The following is a 16,087-nucleotide window of genomic DNA, read 5'->3' as shown; positions in this document are numbered from 1 at the left end:
TCATCAGCACGATAACTCAAAAAAATGTCCTTACCATAAGACCGCAAGCTGAGTACACATATTTTGAGCATAAGAACCAGTATTCCTCTTTCCCCCAGCCTCTCCAATTGAGACTGCCCAGTGTTTGTTAGAGAGGTCAACACCTCTCCCAATAGTATACGAAGAGGTTGTACCAACTTCTTCGTACACATATTCTGAGGTCAGCACATGCAACAAATTGTGGTGTGATCAGAAAATTTTGTGTAAAAAAAATAAATAAAATTTTTATTCACATGTGTATTGTTGCTTTTGTGTGTAGGTTCGTTTTACACAATAATGTTTCACTGCCTATTGCAAGCCTACAAATACCAGCATCCTTAAAAATTCACTGGCTGAGGTTGGTAAACCACTGATATTAGGAAATTTACGGTACTAATTTTGCTGCTACTTTATAATGCACATATTCATAGGCGTTGGCTGTTTATTCTTCTGATTTCAATGTGCTCAATCAGCGCCAGCTTACTTGTAACTTAATTCCCAACAGTCTCAATATCCAGTTTACCATTGGCTGTTGGCCCTGTACTACACCCTGCACCATTTAATGGCTAATGGATTGCTGGATAGGTGTCAGTTGTTGGGTTAAGATATAAAGAATATTCAACATGACTCTGTTTTAAATTCTTCCTTATCTGAGTGCTACTTTTTATGGGATGTCCGAATTGTTCACAGTTGGTGCAAATGGATAGGTCCTCTAAGGGATATTTGCCATATGATCCTTTGTTAGAATGTGCTGCTGGCACTATGCTATCACATGAAGGCCATGCTACTGTAAGATAAGGATACATTTGAAAGCAAGATTGCACCAAATAATAAGAATGTTTTAACATAATTAAAATATAATATAATGGTGCCCTGCCCTGGTTAAACTGATATGTTTGCTACTAATATAGCTTATATATGCTGTATATACAATTGAAATAGGGCTAAATGACACAGGCTAAATATCAGATAACAGATAAACCCTGTGAAACACCATTATATTTTACAGAGCATATCTGCTATGTAACCTGAGCCTTTTCTCCTTTGAATGTCTGCTCCGAAAACTACACAGGAACTTATTTATATAATAAGTCCACTAACATTTTATGTTCCTTTTCTTAAATGAATAGTAACAGCAACAAAAAGTTCCTGTCTAGCTGTGGGAGCAGCCATTCAAAGCAGAAAAAGGGCTCAGGTTTTATTTATTTATTTAATTAATTTACTACTTTACTAATACTTTCTTTTTTTGCTGTTACTATTCATATAAGAAAAGGAACATAAAGGGGCTGATTCACAAAGGGTCGAATATCGAGGGTTAATTAACCCTCGATATTCGACTGGGAATTAAAATCCTTCAACTTCGAAGTCGAAGGATTTTAGCGCAAATAGTGCGATCGAACGATCGAAGGATTATTCCTTCGATTGAACGATAAAATCCTTCGAATCGAACGATTCGAAGGATTTTAATCCAACGTTCTAAGGAATATCCTTCGATCAAAAAAAGTTAGCCAAACCTATGGGGACCTTCCCCATAGGCTTTTGACTTCGGTAGCTTTTAGATGGCGAACTAGGGGAGTCGAAGTTTTTTCTTAAAGAGACAGTACTTCAACTATCGAATGGTCGAATGGTCGAACGATTTTTAGTTTGAATAGTTCGATTCGAAGTCGTAGTCGAAGGTCGTAGTAGCCCATTCAATGGTCGAAGTAGCCCAAAAAACACTTCGAAATCGAAGTTTTTTTACTTCGAATCCTTCACTCAAAGTTAGTGAATCGGCCCCAAAATGTTAGCAAGACAGTGGACTGCATGCACTGCATATACAGTAAAGAGAGAAAACAGGGGCTGTATTCAGTCTGGGGGAGTCAGTGCAGGTGCTTTAGTTACTTAGTCAACACCTGGAAAAAAAGTATTTTTTGGACCCTAGCAACCAGATTAACACAGTTCTATGGTGGATCTGATGAATAACAGCCTCCCCTATGCCTCTCACCGGAACTCAAAACCTGAGTGAGCAACAGGAACGAGCCCAGAATGAAGAGTAACATAAGTACCAAATAACACAGTTCTAGGCACTTAAATGAGGTCGTAGGCAGGAATCAGAAGCGGATGAGAAAACTCGTAGTTAAGCCAGGCAGAAGTCAAGCTGGAGTCAGAAACAGCTGTTCAAAAGGGGAATAAACTGAATATAAAACCAGGAATCAAAGTCACAGAAAAACGCTCAGGAGACAATCACCTTGCACTGGAGTGAGGGCCTATTTAAGAGCTGTGCACATGTGTCGGAACTCACACACATCAAAATGTACGCGCAACGAAGTGCACATGTTGAAGTGTGTGCCCATATAGCTGCTGAAATTCTAAACTGGAGAGCTGCTGAACAAAAAGCTAAATAATTCAAAAACCACATATAATAATAAATGGATCAGTTGCAAATTGTCTTAGAATATCAATGTCTACTTCATACTACAAGTTATAATAAAGGTGAGTAAGCCCTTTAATAGCGACTAATACAATGGCACAAGAAAGTTACTGAGGTTTACAGTCTACCCATTGACTAGTTTGTTCCAGTGTATGAATGATGAACATTTAATTTCTTTGTTTCTTTGTTGAAATTGGTATTATATTGTGAAGAAAAGCCTGCTGTGAATACATTGAATAGGTTTGCCACCTTCCTTTTCACAAAGTCTGGGCAGCGGGTGATGCAGATGATACTGAGGGCTGGATGGGTGATGTCAGGGGCAGGGCTGGTGCCTTCAAGGAGAGTGATTATGGCATGAGGGACAATGCTGTGACGCAGTGATCATCCACTGGCTGAATACCACACCTGTCAGTGCAAAGTGCTGTTTTCACGAAAACTGGACTGTCCAGGTCAAAACCAGATAGGTGGCAACTCTACACTGGGTGTTGCTGGCTCAGCAATGTGCTAGCTGGCCAAGCGCTCTGGGCAGGCCAGCTGCCCATCTCGCCCCTCCCTCTTGCCTCACGCTAACAAGTGCATGTGCAGTGACGGCACAGTGATGACGACGTGTCAGGGGACATCCGTCAGTGATTAGCAGGTGGCAGGGGGACAAGGGCCTAGAACAGGGGTAGACGTGAGAAGAGGTACAGGCCTGGCAGCCCCCCTGGTGGGCAAAAATAACATTTTTGTTTGTAAGCATTTCTCAATTTTTCACATAAAATGCCATATACTACTTTCTATACCACCCTAGACGATTTCATCAGTAACACAAGCAGGGTTAAGAAATACCCAATAAAAATGTGATGGTGAGTGAATATTTGCTAGGGCCTAAATGAACTACAGTGAAACCTCGATTTTAAGTCCCATGATTTTTTGCTTCCCTGCATTTTACATTTTTTATTTGTGGTCCCACCAATTTATAATGCATTTCAATGAGTGCATTTCCCTGATTTTCAGTAATGTTTTCCCGGATTTTACATCAAAATATTGTCCTGATGTACCCAAAAAACTGCTTTTTTTCCTCTATGAATATTATTTGTGAAATAATGAGGTTTAAAATCCTAAACAATGTATATTTTGCCTTGGTTCTGCCTGTAAATGGTCAATTCCAATTAGTCCGCCCTGTATACAGTCCTGCACCAATCACTTATTGCTTTAGGTTGTGTATGTGACTGACAGAGAGGCCTTGTACATAGTATAACATTAACACTACAATGCTTAACCCTTGTTATTAACACAGTAAATATTGTATCTCAATGTAAATAGACTCCTGTGCTTATATCCTTTCAGTACTTGAAGAAAAAGTTAAATTTCCCTGATTTTACTTTTTCCCAGATTTTACCAAATTTTTCCTGGTCCCCTGAAAAACGTAAAATGGGGGTTCTACTGTATAATACATAAATTTAGCAGACTGTATTTAATGCTTATATATGGGGATTTGTAAAACAATTAAGAATCATGTGGGTGACAAGCAGATGCATTTTAAGTTTAAGTCTGGGGGAAATCTCAATATATTTATATCAAGGTTTTAAAGAAGCACTAACAAAACAGCATCGGTATTATACTATACATGGCTGATATGCCAATAATAAAGCTTTATCCAAACAGTACAATAATTTCATGGCCCTATAAATAGCAATGAAGTGTTTTGAGCATGTTTTTAGAAATTCATTGATAGAAATTTCAAGGCATACATAACAGCAGGGAGAAACCCTGCACTATAGGGAACCACAAACAATGTAAATAAATATAAAGCATTTCACTACATGAAAAAAGTGAGATTATATAGGCTCACAAATTCTGTTAAATAGCGGCATTTGTGTATTTATCCTATAAAGCAGGCAGAAAAGTATTACAGGTATGGGACCTGTTATCCAGAATTCTCTGGACCTGAGGTTTTCCGAATAACGGATCTTCCAGTAATTTGGATCTTCATACCTTGTCTACTAGAAAATCATGTAACCATTAAATAAACCCAAATAGGCTGGTTTTGCTTCCAATAAGGATTAATTATTTCTTAGTTGGGATCAAGTACAAGGTACTGTTTTATTATTACAGAGAAAAAGTAAATCATTTTTAAAGATTTAGATTATTTGATTATAACAGAGTCTATGGGAGACAGCCTTTATGTAATTTGGAACTTTCTGGATAATAGGTTTCCTGATAACAGATCCTATACCTGTATTTGAATGATATGCACCGTTATATTATTCATATCATGTTGATAAACATATGTGAGTGCTAACATTAGTAAGATCATTCTCCTTTGCAAACAAGGTACATGGGGGCTCAATTATTAAATTGATGAAGGGTGGGTGTTCCCCCCCGAAACGTTGATGTTTGGTGGCTGAATAAAAGGGGATAATCCCCGACTGCACTAATCGGTGTGTGTGCGGATCCGTTTTCTTTTACACATCAATTATTAAAGGGACACAGCTTATTGCACCCTGCTCGGTGGATAACCTGCTAGCTGTGCTGCCTCAGATCAATGCTAATGACACAGTTCTCTGTGCAGGGAGTAGCAGGGAGTAGATCAGGGCTTGCACCTAAAGAGCAGTTCCACCCAAAAACTGTTTTTCGCATAATGAAAAATAAATGTAATTCGAATCAACATTCTAATATATAATAATTACCATTTTTATTGGATTTTAATATATACATCCAATTAAAGACAGCACATGAGTGGCTGTTTATATTCGGTGCACTTCTGGGTCTAGTTGCTAAAAAACATGTAGCAGAAGCCAGATGATTAAACAAAAGACAAAACAAAACTGGAAAAGAGGTCATCAAATATTACATTTAACTGCAATTCAATTTACACATAATTTTAAAACCACTGAAAATATTTAATCAACATATATTATGAAAATGTTTTTGGGTTGACATCCCCTTTAAGGAAAAAGGAGCAGGTCAGCTGTGCTTGAATGTTTGCTAAGTGCCAAAAGTGCAACCCAATACAATAGCATGGAATTGAAAGAGTATGTAGTACTTGCAGCTCACTGCCATGCTGCTATAAACCCCTTGACATGCTGGGTAAACTGACAGGAATTCCATGGAAAAAGGTAAAATGTGCTAGGAGTGCAGATGGAGCATTTAACCCCAATTTACCCGTTCTATGACAAATTCTAGTTTCCACCTTTTGTCTAACTAAATCAAGTTTGTTCTTTGTTGGTTTAAGTTACCCTACTATATTATAAGTATTCTATCTTTTCCTTTTATATTACTATATATTGTAACTACTGCTGTAGTCCTTTTTTTGGTACGTCCGGACTCCAATCCATAAGTTTACAGCTGAAATGTGCTGCAGGAAGTTAGTGTTATAAAATTTGTGTCTTCCTGGCTCAATCCAGACTTCCAGCTCTTAGGTCTGGGGCCCATCCATCTGCCCCATGTTATTCAATTGTGGTAGTTACCCAAACCACAGAAAAGTGAGGATATTTCAACAACATAAGTCTCAGAAATATACAGTTCCCTGGTGCAGATCAAATGCTTGAATCTGCTTTTTGATGTGCGTCAGCTTTCCTTTCAAATAGATACAGCGTTCTTTTTTCTCAATAAACGTGGGTTCCTAATAGAGAGACAGAAAAGGAGAAAAATGATACAGCAGAAATAAAAATATATATTTCTCAGCAAGAAAATTAGCCTATAACCCACCTTCCTGCTCCATTCCTGATAGAAATATATGTATGCATTTATTTGTCTGAGGGTGAGAATCATTTTATTAGGTGCTGAAATGTGAATGGCACTAAATATAATTCCACTGAAAACAAACTCAGTTTTAGGTCTAAAGATTTACAAAACAGTTAATATAACTGCGAGGGAATGTTTTACAACAACCATCTGTAACACACGTACCATAGATGCAACTGGAAACCACCTTCAGGGATGCTGACAGCTATGTATAGAATTTAGAGAATTTGTTTGAGTAAGTACCTGATATCCTGGGGATGGCACTTCATTCTTTCTAAGCACCTGAATTTTCAGTGCATGCCTAATCTTAGGCACTAGACACAGTTTTCTTAATATTTCGAAAAACCAGCCTAGGCTTAGAGAACGGTATAAATGGCACTTACATTCTTCTTTTTCTCATATTTTTGAGCAATGACTTGGATTCTCTCTGGTGCCTGTAGGTGTGAAAACAAAGGTATTAAAGTAGACGATTGCTCTCTGTAGTATGTAATGTTATATTTATAAAACAGATATATTTCCAGCTAAAGGACATACCCCTTGTGTCGCTACAAAAAGAAAGTGGATATCACGGAGAGACAGAATGTGTGGCTGTGTAACACTATACTATGCCTTCAACTGGGTGGAAGTCTTTTTTATTGCTAAGATTAACAGGGTGTGTCCTAATAGTCATAGTAAAGATTATACTAAGATATACTGATGTGAATGATATGTAATGATATATAATCTCTCTGTATATACACATTTCTTTGAAATCTCCCAGAACCTGATTTATCACTCTTGTTTGTCCAACTTACTTAATAATCTGCGAATTCAGCTGAAATATTGCCACAGATGTAAACTGGATCTATGTTTTAATAAAGTGGACTCTGCCTTGCTGTTATTGTGCTTGTTTTATTTTTGAAATATAGGAAATAGGTGAGGTCCCTTTTTGATGGTGTTCCATATCTGCTTCTTGTGTGCTACACAACCTGGACTTATATATATGGGTTGTGGAATAATTTATGCCCTTCTATGAATCATATTATTATTGTGTTCAGTATCCAGACTAAGGTGCGCTTTGATGTACATCTGTCAGACATACAGCTTACTCTTGTGTGCTCCAGCCCTTATAATTCACATTTTGGTCATAATAAAGGGAATCAAGAAATTTCATATTAACGGATAGGCAAGCATTCTAAGAATGAAGTCATGATTTCTTTCAAAGTTTTGATCCACATTGCCTAATGTTTTGGATACAAATGATTTGGGACAGCAATGGGTGTCCACAGAAGGGCCACCTTGACTTCTCCAGCTAGTTCCAAGAAATTGTTTTTAATTTAATTCACAACAACACAAATTTTTTTTATATTTCCTAATCCAATTGTCTGCATTATCATGAATAGGTTCATCTTCAGTGGGATGCTACCCTATGTTATACTGACTTATTTACCCCCCTGGAAGATTTTCTGTGGACACCCATGGCGACAGTGTTCATATAAGAACTAATCTGACCACTTTTCTTTACAAATGCCCTTTGAAACTCACCGTCTTGCTTTGTGGTCCCCTTGTCAGCTTATCCATCATGATGTCCAGCTCTTTAAATTTCACCATGGCTGCCTTAACCTCCGCATGTAGATCCTTATATTCTGAATACTGGTCATTAAACACAGCTTTGTAACTCTCTCTTTCCTCGGCAGTATGAATCTCAGGATACTTCCTGTAGAACACAGGGCATCTCAAAGTGTGGGCCTTAGAACTTATAATGACAAATGTTGTTTTGAGGGCAGTGGTAGTTAATAGGCATTTTTAGAAACTGTCTACTTTTAGGTATACAAATAGAAACAGGCAACAGCCAAAACATAAGTCTTGGCTCAGGTTTTCGGTAACCTATGTCTGCCCAGACCATCACACACATTGCACAACATATCATTTACTTATTTAAAAAAAATATAAAGTTCTACCAGCATCTTCACTGTTATATGCCTATGTCTTACCTCATTAATGCCCAAACCTAGCGTCTTTGCCAAGAATAAACAAAAAATGGGGATTGAAATGCTTACAGCAAATAATCTGGTACCACATGAGGCTTTGGTCGGTGTCCATATGGAATAGATCGATTTAGTGGGCCAGTGTCACTGCCTTTCTCAGAGAAGTGGATGGTCTTGGTGACTATTCCCTTGGCTCCCCGCAAATGTTCAACCTCATCTTGGAACACTATCCGTTTTGGTCTGTCTATTCTCTGTTGAAGAGGACAAACATTATAGACAAAAGATTATGAACACTTTATTACATATCTAATATCTGCCGTGCACCATAATTAATGTCCCCCTATATACATAAAAACATGGTGCTTTATATAACAATACACTTAAAGGACATGTAAAGCCTACATTTTCCTACCACATATATTTGTTTGTTTGGCACATCTACCTCACCCAACTGGCATCATTTGTACTGCATATACCCCCTCCCTTTGCCCAGAACCATTATTTTCCTAAAACAAATAGCAGTTTTCACCCAGTGACCATTTTACAGACAGATCCAGTTTGGGTTGAGCATTGTAATTTTTAAGCTGAGCTCAGGAGAGGAGGTTAGGAGAAAAAATAGGAGCAGATAGCTAGACCACAGTTTCTAAGGAAACCAGCAATGCTATCTTTCATTGGCTGCTAGACTGAAGGGCGTGCTTTTCAATCTGATCTGAAAAAAATTGAGCATGCTGAGCATGCTCAGTAGCCAATAGTCAAAGTAAGTTCCTGAGGAAGGGGGCCAAGTGGCTTAAAGGACGAGCAGGAATCATATGTGAGTAAGGGGATGCTGTAGCCTTACTATAAATCTTTTAAAGGGACACAAAACTAAACCATAAAGGTGCCCCACTACAGCCCCTAGTTCTCTATAGAAGTTTAGATATAACACAATTAAACATGGAAACCAATTTACCTATGATAATTCTACTGATCAAAAATGTAATTACAAATGCAAGAGAATCACCAGTGAGAATGTTGATTTCCAGCCCTATGTCAGCTATCTTGCACCTTATCTTACCTACATAAATTATTGTGCCATTTTGGGGTCATTATATTACAATGGAATTAGACTTGGGGAGAAAGGACATACTACTTTAGTGCTAGGAAACTGTACCTAATGCTTTCAACTCCAAATGCAGCAACAAAGGACAGAAAGCCAGATTTATACAGGTCAGCTGGGATTTTCATTGGAGTATTATCGTGCATTTTAATGTTGCCACAGGCCCTGGAAAGCTGGATGAAGTTTTTCGTGCAGTGTTGCTTTAAGGATGCAACCCTGATCTTGATAATATGTTAAAGTATGCTAGGATGTGTAGTCCAGAAACAACTGAGCAAAGTGTGGTTGAGTAGTGCAGTGAGGCAAGGTTAGAGTGCCTTTAACAACAGAGTGGCAGGTATTTAAAGATTTCAAAGATTACATTTTTATGTGGGGGGTTTACATGTCCTTAAAGGAGAAGGAAAGCTATGGAGGCATTTTATTGCCAATAGATTAGCTGCAATAGTGCAAGCTAGAATGCTATATTTATTCTGTAGAATGTTTTACCATACATGAGTAAACAGCTCTAGAAGCTCTCTGTTTGTTTAGGATAGGAGCTGCAGTATTAACATGGTGTGACATCACTTCCTGCCTAAGTCTCTGCCTGCTCTGGGCTCAGATTACAGTAGAGAAGGGAGGGAGGTGGGGATGAAGAGCAAACTGAGCATGCTCTTGCCCAGGGCAATGAGGTTTAAGCTGAAAACAGGAAGTCTGATACAGAAGCCCATGTGTACACAATAGAAGGAAAGAAATGCAGTGTTTCTTTTGACAGGTGACTCAGAGCAGCACCACTTTGGGGGTTTACTGGTATATTTAGATGGACCTTTCTGATAAGGCTTACTTAGTTTTAACCTTTCCTTCTCCTTTAAAGAATGTTAAGATGGTGCTGATGTAAAGCCAAGCACTATTTGCTCCTCAAAGTAAGCATAAATAGTGACATATATGAGACAACATTCTTTTTTAAGTTTTACCTTCATTGCAATGTGAAGGCAAAATTTGTTTTTGATGCTATTATGCTGTTTACATTGAGATCAATGAAGAGCAAGTAGAATAGGTAAACAGGAGAAACAGCAGCTTGGCTGATATTAAATATCTATCATCTTGGAGACACATACTTAGAGAACAGTGTGACTATGGTTTGGTTGCCATATCTTACACAGATGTCACTGAAAAAAATGGCGAAATGTATCTATAAATTCTGTTTAGACAGGAGTAACACGAAAAAATAATTCAATAACCCTGTGGTTTAAGAAGTTACTTTGCTACTGAAAACACTTTTGCACCAGATAAAGGAAAGATAATTAAATATTTAATTAAAAAACTGCCAAAATGTAAAAGTTTTTCAAAAAACTACAAAGGATATCTAAAGGCATTTAAACTCATATGTATTGAGTATATTCTTTGGAATGTCATATTTCCAACAATTTTTAACACTGCCTTAACACTCATTGAGGAAGACTGTTATTGAGTGAGTGAAGTGGCAGAATTTCCATTTCTATTCTATTTATTAAATAGCAGTTTCAGTTCCATAAGAGCTGAAAGCTGGCAAGCACCTTCCCTTAAGCTGGCCATAGACGCAAAGATCTGATCGTACGAATCAGGGATTCGTACGATTTTCGGACCGTGTGTGGAGAGTCCCGACATTTTTCATCCAGCGGAGATCGGTCGTTTGGTCGGTCGGACAGGTTAGAAAATTTCTGTTGGCTGCCGATAATATCTCTGCGTGTATTGCCGATCGCACGATTTTCAGTGGGAGACTGTCACTAGCTTTGTCTATCGTACGATTGCTGTTAGGGTCAGAACATCAGCTGATCTAATATTTAACTACTTTATTTGGTCGGAATGGTTAGTGGCAGGTCGGAGATGGGAAAGTCTGATCGTACATTGATTCGTACGATCGGATCTTTGCGCCTGTGGCCAGCTTTAATCATATACATATTCCTTTGAGTGAGTGAGTGAGGGCACTTCCTGGGTTGGAAAATACATAACCATCACAGAAATACAGAAGAAAAGTAGAATAGAACAGTATATTGTAGAAATGGGATGTATTTTGATTCACAGGGAGACGAGCAACGTGTGTAATTTTAGTCCACTAGAAAAATACAAATCCTGGACAGTTTAGGAATTTTAGAAATTACTTCAGCATTGCAAGGGCAACATTAGCCAAAGATAGTTATTGGCATTCAACATATTTTATATTTATTCGTATTTACTTTTTTTCTGCATCAAGGCATCTAATACTTAAAAAAGAAACAATAAAACTATAGGATGGTGGTGTGCATGAAAAAGAATATTTGCTTTGATATTTGAGATGCATAAGGGATATTATGTTACAGATGTACATTTGGGTATTTGAGCGAGTTTAAATATCAGAAATGAATAAAGACAATGTGATAGAAGAAGATAGATATGGTACTAGATGAAGACAGAAAAAGTTTGCAAAGTTAAAAAAATGTGTATGTCTGTTTTATGTCCCTCACCTGAACCTTCCCGGCTGTCCTGCGCCTCTGCTCATGTCTCCACATTTTGAGACATACAAAGGAACTAACCATGTAAAGAAACATGTTGAAGAAGAGAAAAGCAATGGCTGCCACCTGCCCACCTTCTACCCTACAGAATGCCACCATCAGCGGATTAACAGCAAACACAGAGTAGCAGAGGCCACCACGGTTGATGTCATTGACGTAGGCAATGCCAGCAGCCATATAAAGAAGAAACATGACAATGTTAATGCCAAACTCAGTGAGGGGCCACCAGTGGGAGTCAAGGAGAATTGTCTTGTAGTACATGGTTAGGCCCAATCCCAGCAAGATCAGTGTAGTGAGCCACACCAAACTAGTCACGACCATAACAAAAGGAGTCATTGGGCCATAGTAGCTGTAACCCCCAGGCAATGTTTTTTGGAGTCCAGTACCAAAGAGGTTGTACCATTGATAGTCCTTCTGAATATATGCACATGTACAAGCAAAGGCCATCCCACCCAAAATCAGCTGTACCCCAGCCATAATCCTGAGCAAACCAGGCCAGGACTTCATGTAGGAATATTTTAGGGTGTAGGCTTCTACCTTTTCCTCATAGCTGGTGGATGCCTCACTCTTCCTCGGCAATGAATCAATCTGCTTATTGACTGGAAACTCTTGACTGCATTTCAAGCTGCTGGACAAACTGGTTGCAAGATCTTTTTTATCGCCAAGGCTAGATTCTCTACTGAAATTATCTAGGAGAGGGGTAACAGGTGGGGAACAGTGGTCAATTCCAAGGTTTCTTGCTGTAAGCGGTTCTCCTTTGTTTCTACTTCTCCTGAAGAAACTCTTAAAGGAGTCAGGCAAGAACCGCCTGACAGGTCTTAAGTCCTCAAGCTTTGTGTCATGCTGATGTTGTGAAATAACTGAGCCTCTTTGTGTATCCTTATCATAGTAATCAAACGAGAAGCTTGGGGTATCTCCCCAGTGTGTCTTTTCATCAGAATAGCGTGACACTCCTTTGTAAGCAGCATATTTCTCTGCTGGCTTTCTATCCCTTTCTTTCTCCGAGAGCCCGGGTATGGAAGACATAGCTATCAGTTCAGTGTTGCCTCATCAGAAGTCTTACTGCAAATGCATCAGTAGGATCTAGTTCTTTTTCCATATCCCAAAGGAGAACTGCTCTAGTTTCCAAACCATGTGATCATAAGTTCAGTTAATTTTTACAGACAGAAACATGCCTTGGAGAGTCCTGCAAGGAACGGGAGACAGTTTTCAGTACTATGTGTACCTTTGTATATTCAGAACATTTATGACTGCTCATTTAAAGAAATATTGAAGGTGTCTGGAATATTTTTATATAGTGTATATATATATATATATATATATATATATATATATATATATATATATATATATATATATATATATATTTGACATTACAGAAAAAGTAAACAGAACAGAAAACGGCAAACTGACATTCAGAAACACTTCAGAATTACATTCGTTGCACAAACGAACAATTGAGATATAATAGAATTTAAAGTCCTTTCTCTTACACATTGTATATTTAATACAGCTAAATGTGACAGTTAAATCGAGATAATATAATGTTGAACATCTAAGTTGTGGATCTTATTATGTTTAAGATATGCAGTCGTACCTATTCATCTGGATCTAAATTGTATAAAATAACTATATAGCATGATATTAAGGTATGGAGTCTGTCAGTCTGAAAATGATTTATCCAAGGAGACTACATATCCTTAAAGTTCAACATGGCTGTGATCTCTTCCACTTTTCTACTATTTTCTAACTGATGTACTCAATCATATATAGTGGGGTGATCACTAATCTTCAATTTATTCAGTATTCATTTTTATAGTCAGAAGTATATGTATCACTAATTGTTTTTGTATTATTTTATTATGGTTGGAATAATACAAGTTTGGGTAAAAATTCTGTTTTGATCTCTTCTCTAAAAATCTTTTTTTCTAGTCATGTTTTCATACTAAAATATTTAAAATATTGGCAAATATTCATATGCAATGAAACCTCAGTTTTACGTACCCAGGTTGTCCCCCATTTTACACTATTTTGTGTGGTTTCACCAATTTATAATGTATAATGCATTTTTCCCAGATTTTGCACATTTGTTTTCTGGTCCCTTGAAAAATGTAAATTGACTGTTACTATTGTATTTACTCAGCTTATTATGGCATCACCAGTACATATTCAAAGTGCCTGTAAATATTTATAGGGATGTAGCGAACTGTTCGCCGGCGAACTTGTTCGCGCGAACTTCGACCGTTCGCGTCCGCCTAATGTTCGCGAACGTTTGGGAACGTTCGCATTTTGAGTTCGCGTTCGATTCGAATACAAATCGTTCGACCATTCGACCGCTAAAATCGAACGATTTCCATTCGTTCGAACGATTTCCATTCGTTCGAACGATTTCCATTCGTTCGAACGATTTCCATTCGTTCGAACGATTTCCATTCGTTCGAACGATTTCCATTCGTTCGAACGATTTCCATTCGTTCGAACGATTTCCATTCGTTCGAACGATTTCCATTCGTTCGAACGATTTCCATTCGTTCGAACGATTAAAATCCTTCGAACGTTCGATTCGAATGAAAATCCTTCGATCGAACGATTAAAATCCTTCGAACGTTCGAATCGAATGAAAAATCCTTCGAACGTTCGAATCGAACGATTTTAGCGGGTGTTCGAAGTTCGCAAACTGTTCGCGAACGTTCACATTTTTTGCCGGTGTTCGCGAACGGCGTTCGCGAACACCAAATCGGCAGTTCGCTACATCCCTAAATATTTATTGCTAACTGGAGTTCCAACATATCAATTTCTTAAAAGAGTGGTTTACCTTTCAGTTAACTTTGAGTATGTTATATAAAGACCATTTCTAAGCAACTTTTCAAATAGTCCTCATTATTTATTTTTTTTATAGTTTTTTAATTATTTGCCTTTTGTCTTCTGATTTTTTCCAGCTTTCAAATGGGTGTCCCTGACTCCATCTAAAAAACAAATGCTCTGTAAGGCTACACATTTATTGTTATTGCTATGTTTTATTACTCCTCTTTCTATTCAAGCCCTCTCCTAATTATATTCCAGTCTCTTATTCAAATCAATGCATGGTTGCTAGGGTGATTGAGACCCTAGCAAACAGAAATTGTTCCATATTGCTCCATCTACTTTCATGATCAGATTTGCATTTATTCTGTACTCTTTATACTCTCTGTCTCAAATCTTTTCTACTCTACTTCCATACTGTACTCTCATCTGTAATGTATCTATTTAAATAAATGTGTCTTCTATCATTGCATATTGTATCTATCCTCATTCCATATTGTACATACAGTACTCTCATTTGCTCTTAACAAACATGTTTAAATATCATAGCTTTGCATGGAAGAATTGGATTAATGTGTCAGAAATTTAAAAAAAAAATTGTGAAATGTTTTTTTTAAACAGTTGACAAATAAAATATGTATGCAATGCACACAAAGTTGATTATTTTTGTCTTACAAATATAAAAATATTTTAGTACTATAGGCGTTTGTCTCCAGAGAAATATTTTTTGGAAATACAGAAAAATATTATAATGTACATACATTATACTTCCATACTGACACTTTTTTAAGTATATAGGCCAGGCAGAGAGCATTGCATCATGGACTGTGTCATTACATGACAAATACAGAAACTCCTATTCCCTGATAACATTGTACTGTACTGCACGCAGAGTGAGAGAGAAATGCAGATATGAAACTTATAATAAAGAAACAGTGTACATATAATAAAGAAACATAAGGTGATTTAGGAAGAAAATATTAAAACTGTATGGGGTAGTTAGATTAAAACAGAAACTGAGGAATACAGCTGGCAGCTACAACAAACAGACGTTTAAAAATAAAAAACGAATGCCTGCCTTTAATACCTTTGAGCTCCATCGCCTGGAACAGTTTATCACATGGCTCAAGGTCATATGGTGGCTACCACTCGTTTCGTTAGGCTTTACTGCTTCTACGGCCAGCTCCTATAGCTCCCGGCATCTCGCTCTATGTTCCTAATGGGGGGAAGAATTTTCTTCTGGACTGTTATCTGAATGCTTTGTGGAATATCCTGTTATCCATTAACTACATATTGGGTGCAGCAAGGAAGAATGGTGTGCAGAGAGTGAGGAAGGATTTTAAAGGGAAAGTTTCATTTGGAAACAGCTGTCTCTCAGTTGATGTGCAGCCCTATAAATTAGGCTGCAAGTGACTAGGTAAACACCCTTTTTTATCTGTTAACATCATGCAAACATTTGCAATTAGAACTTCAATACTAATGCTGAGATTCTTTCATCTAAACATACATCTAATCAATAATCTTCTGCATGTAGTAGACTGGATGTATCGCTACTGAAAAA

General features: G+C 37.6%; 1 protein-coding gene across 2 annotated transcripts; it reads right to left on the bottom strand.

Moving 5' to 3' along the window:
• Nucleotides 1–5,445: 5,445 nt before the first annotated feature.
• ocel1.L (occludin/ELL domain containing 1 L homeolog) lies at nt 5,446–15,765 on the bottom strand. Of its 2 annotated transcripts, none has more exons than XM_041562946.1 (6): nt 15,614–15,765; nt 11,677–12,910; nt 8,197–8,375; nt 7,682–7,853; nt 6,541–6,591; nt 5,446–6,035 (listed from the first exon to the last, which is right to left on the bottom strand). In XM_041562946.1, the coding sequence occupies exons 2-6, from the start codon at nt 12,748–12,750 to the stop codon at nt 5,922–5,924; spliced, it is 1,590 nt and encodes a 529-aa protein (XP_041418880.1). In that variant the 5' UTR covers nt 12,751–12,910; nt 15,614–15,765; the 3' UTR covers nt 5,446–5,921. The 2 variants fall into 2 exon arrangements, with proteins under 2 accessions (XP_041418880.1, XP_041418884.1); XM_041562950.1 differs by having other exon boundaries at nt 12,262–12,910; nt 15,614–15,763.
• Between the last annotated feature and the right edge of the window lie 322 nt (nt 15,766–16,087).

This window comes from Xenopus laevis, chromosome 1L (genome assembly GCF_017654675.1).
Source record: "Xenopus laevis strain J_2021 chromosome 1L, Xenopus_laevis_v10.1, whole genome shotgun sequence".
Lineage (NCBI taxonomy): Eukaryota > Metazoa > Chordata > Amphibia > Anura > Pipidae > Xenopus > Xenopus laevis.
Note: the sequence above shows the minus strand (reverse complement) of the source record. Positions and strands in the feature narration are given on the sequence as shown.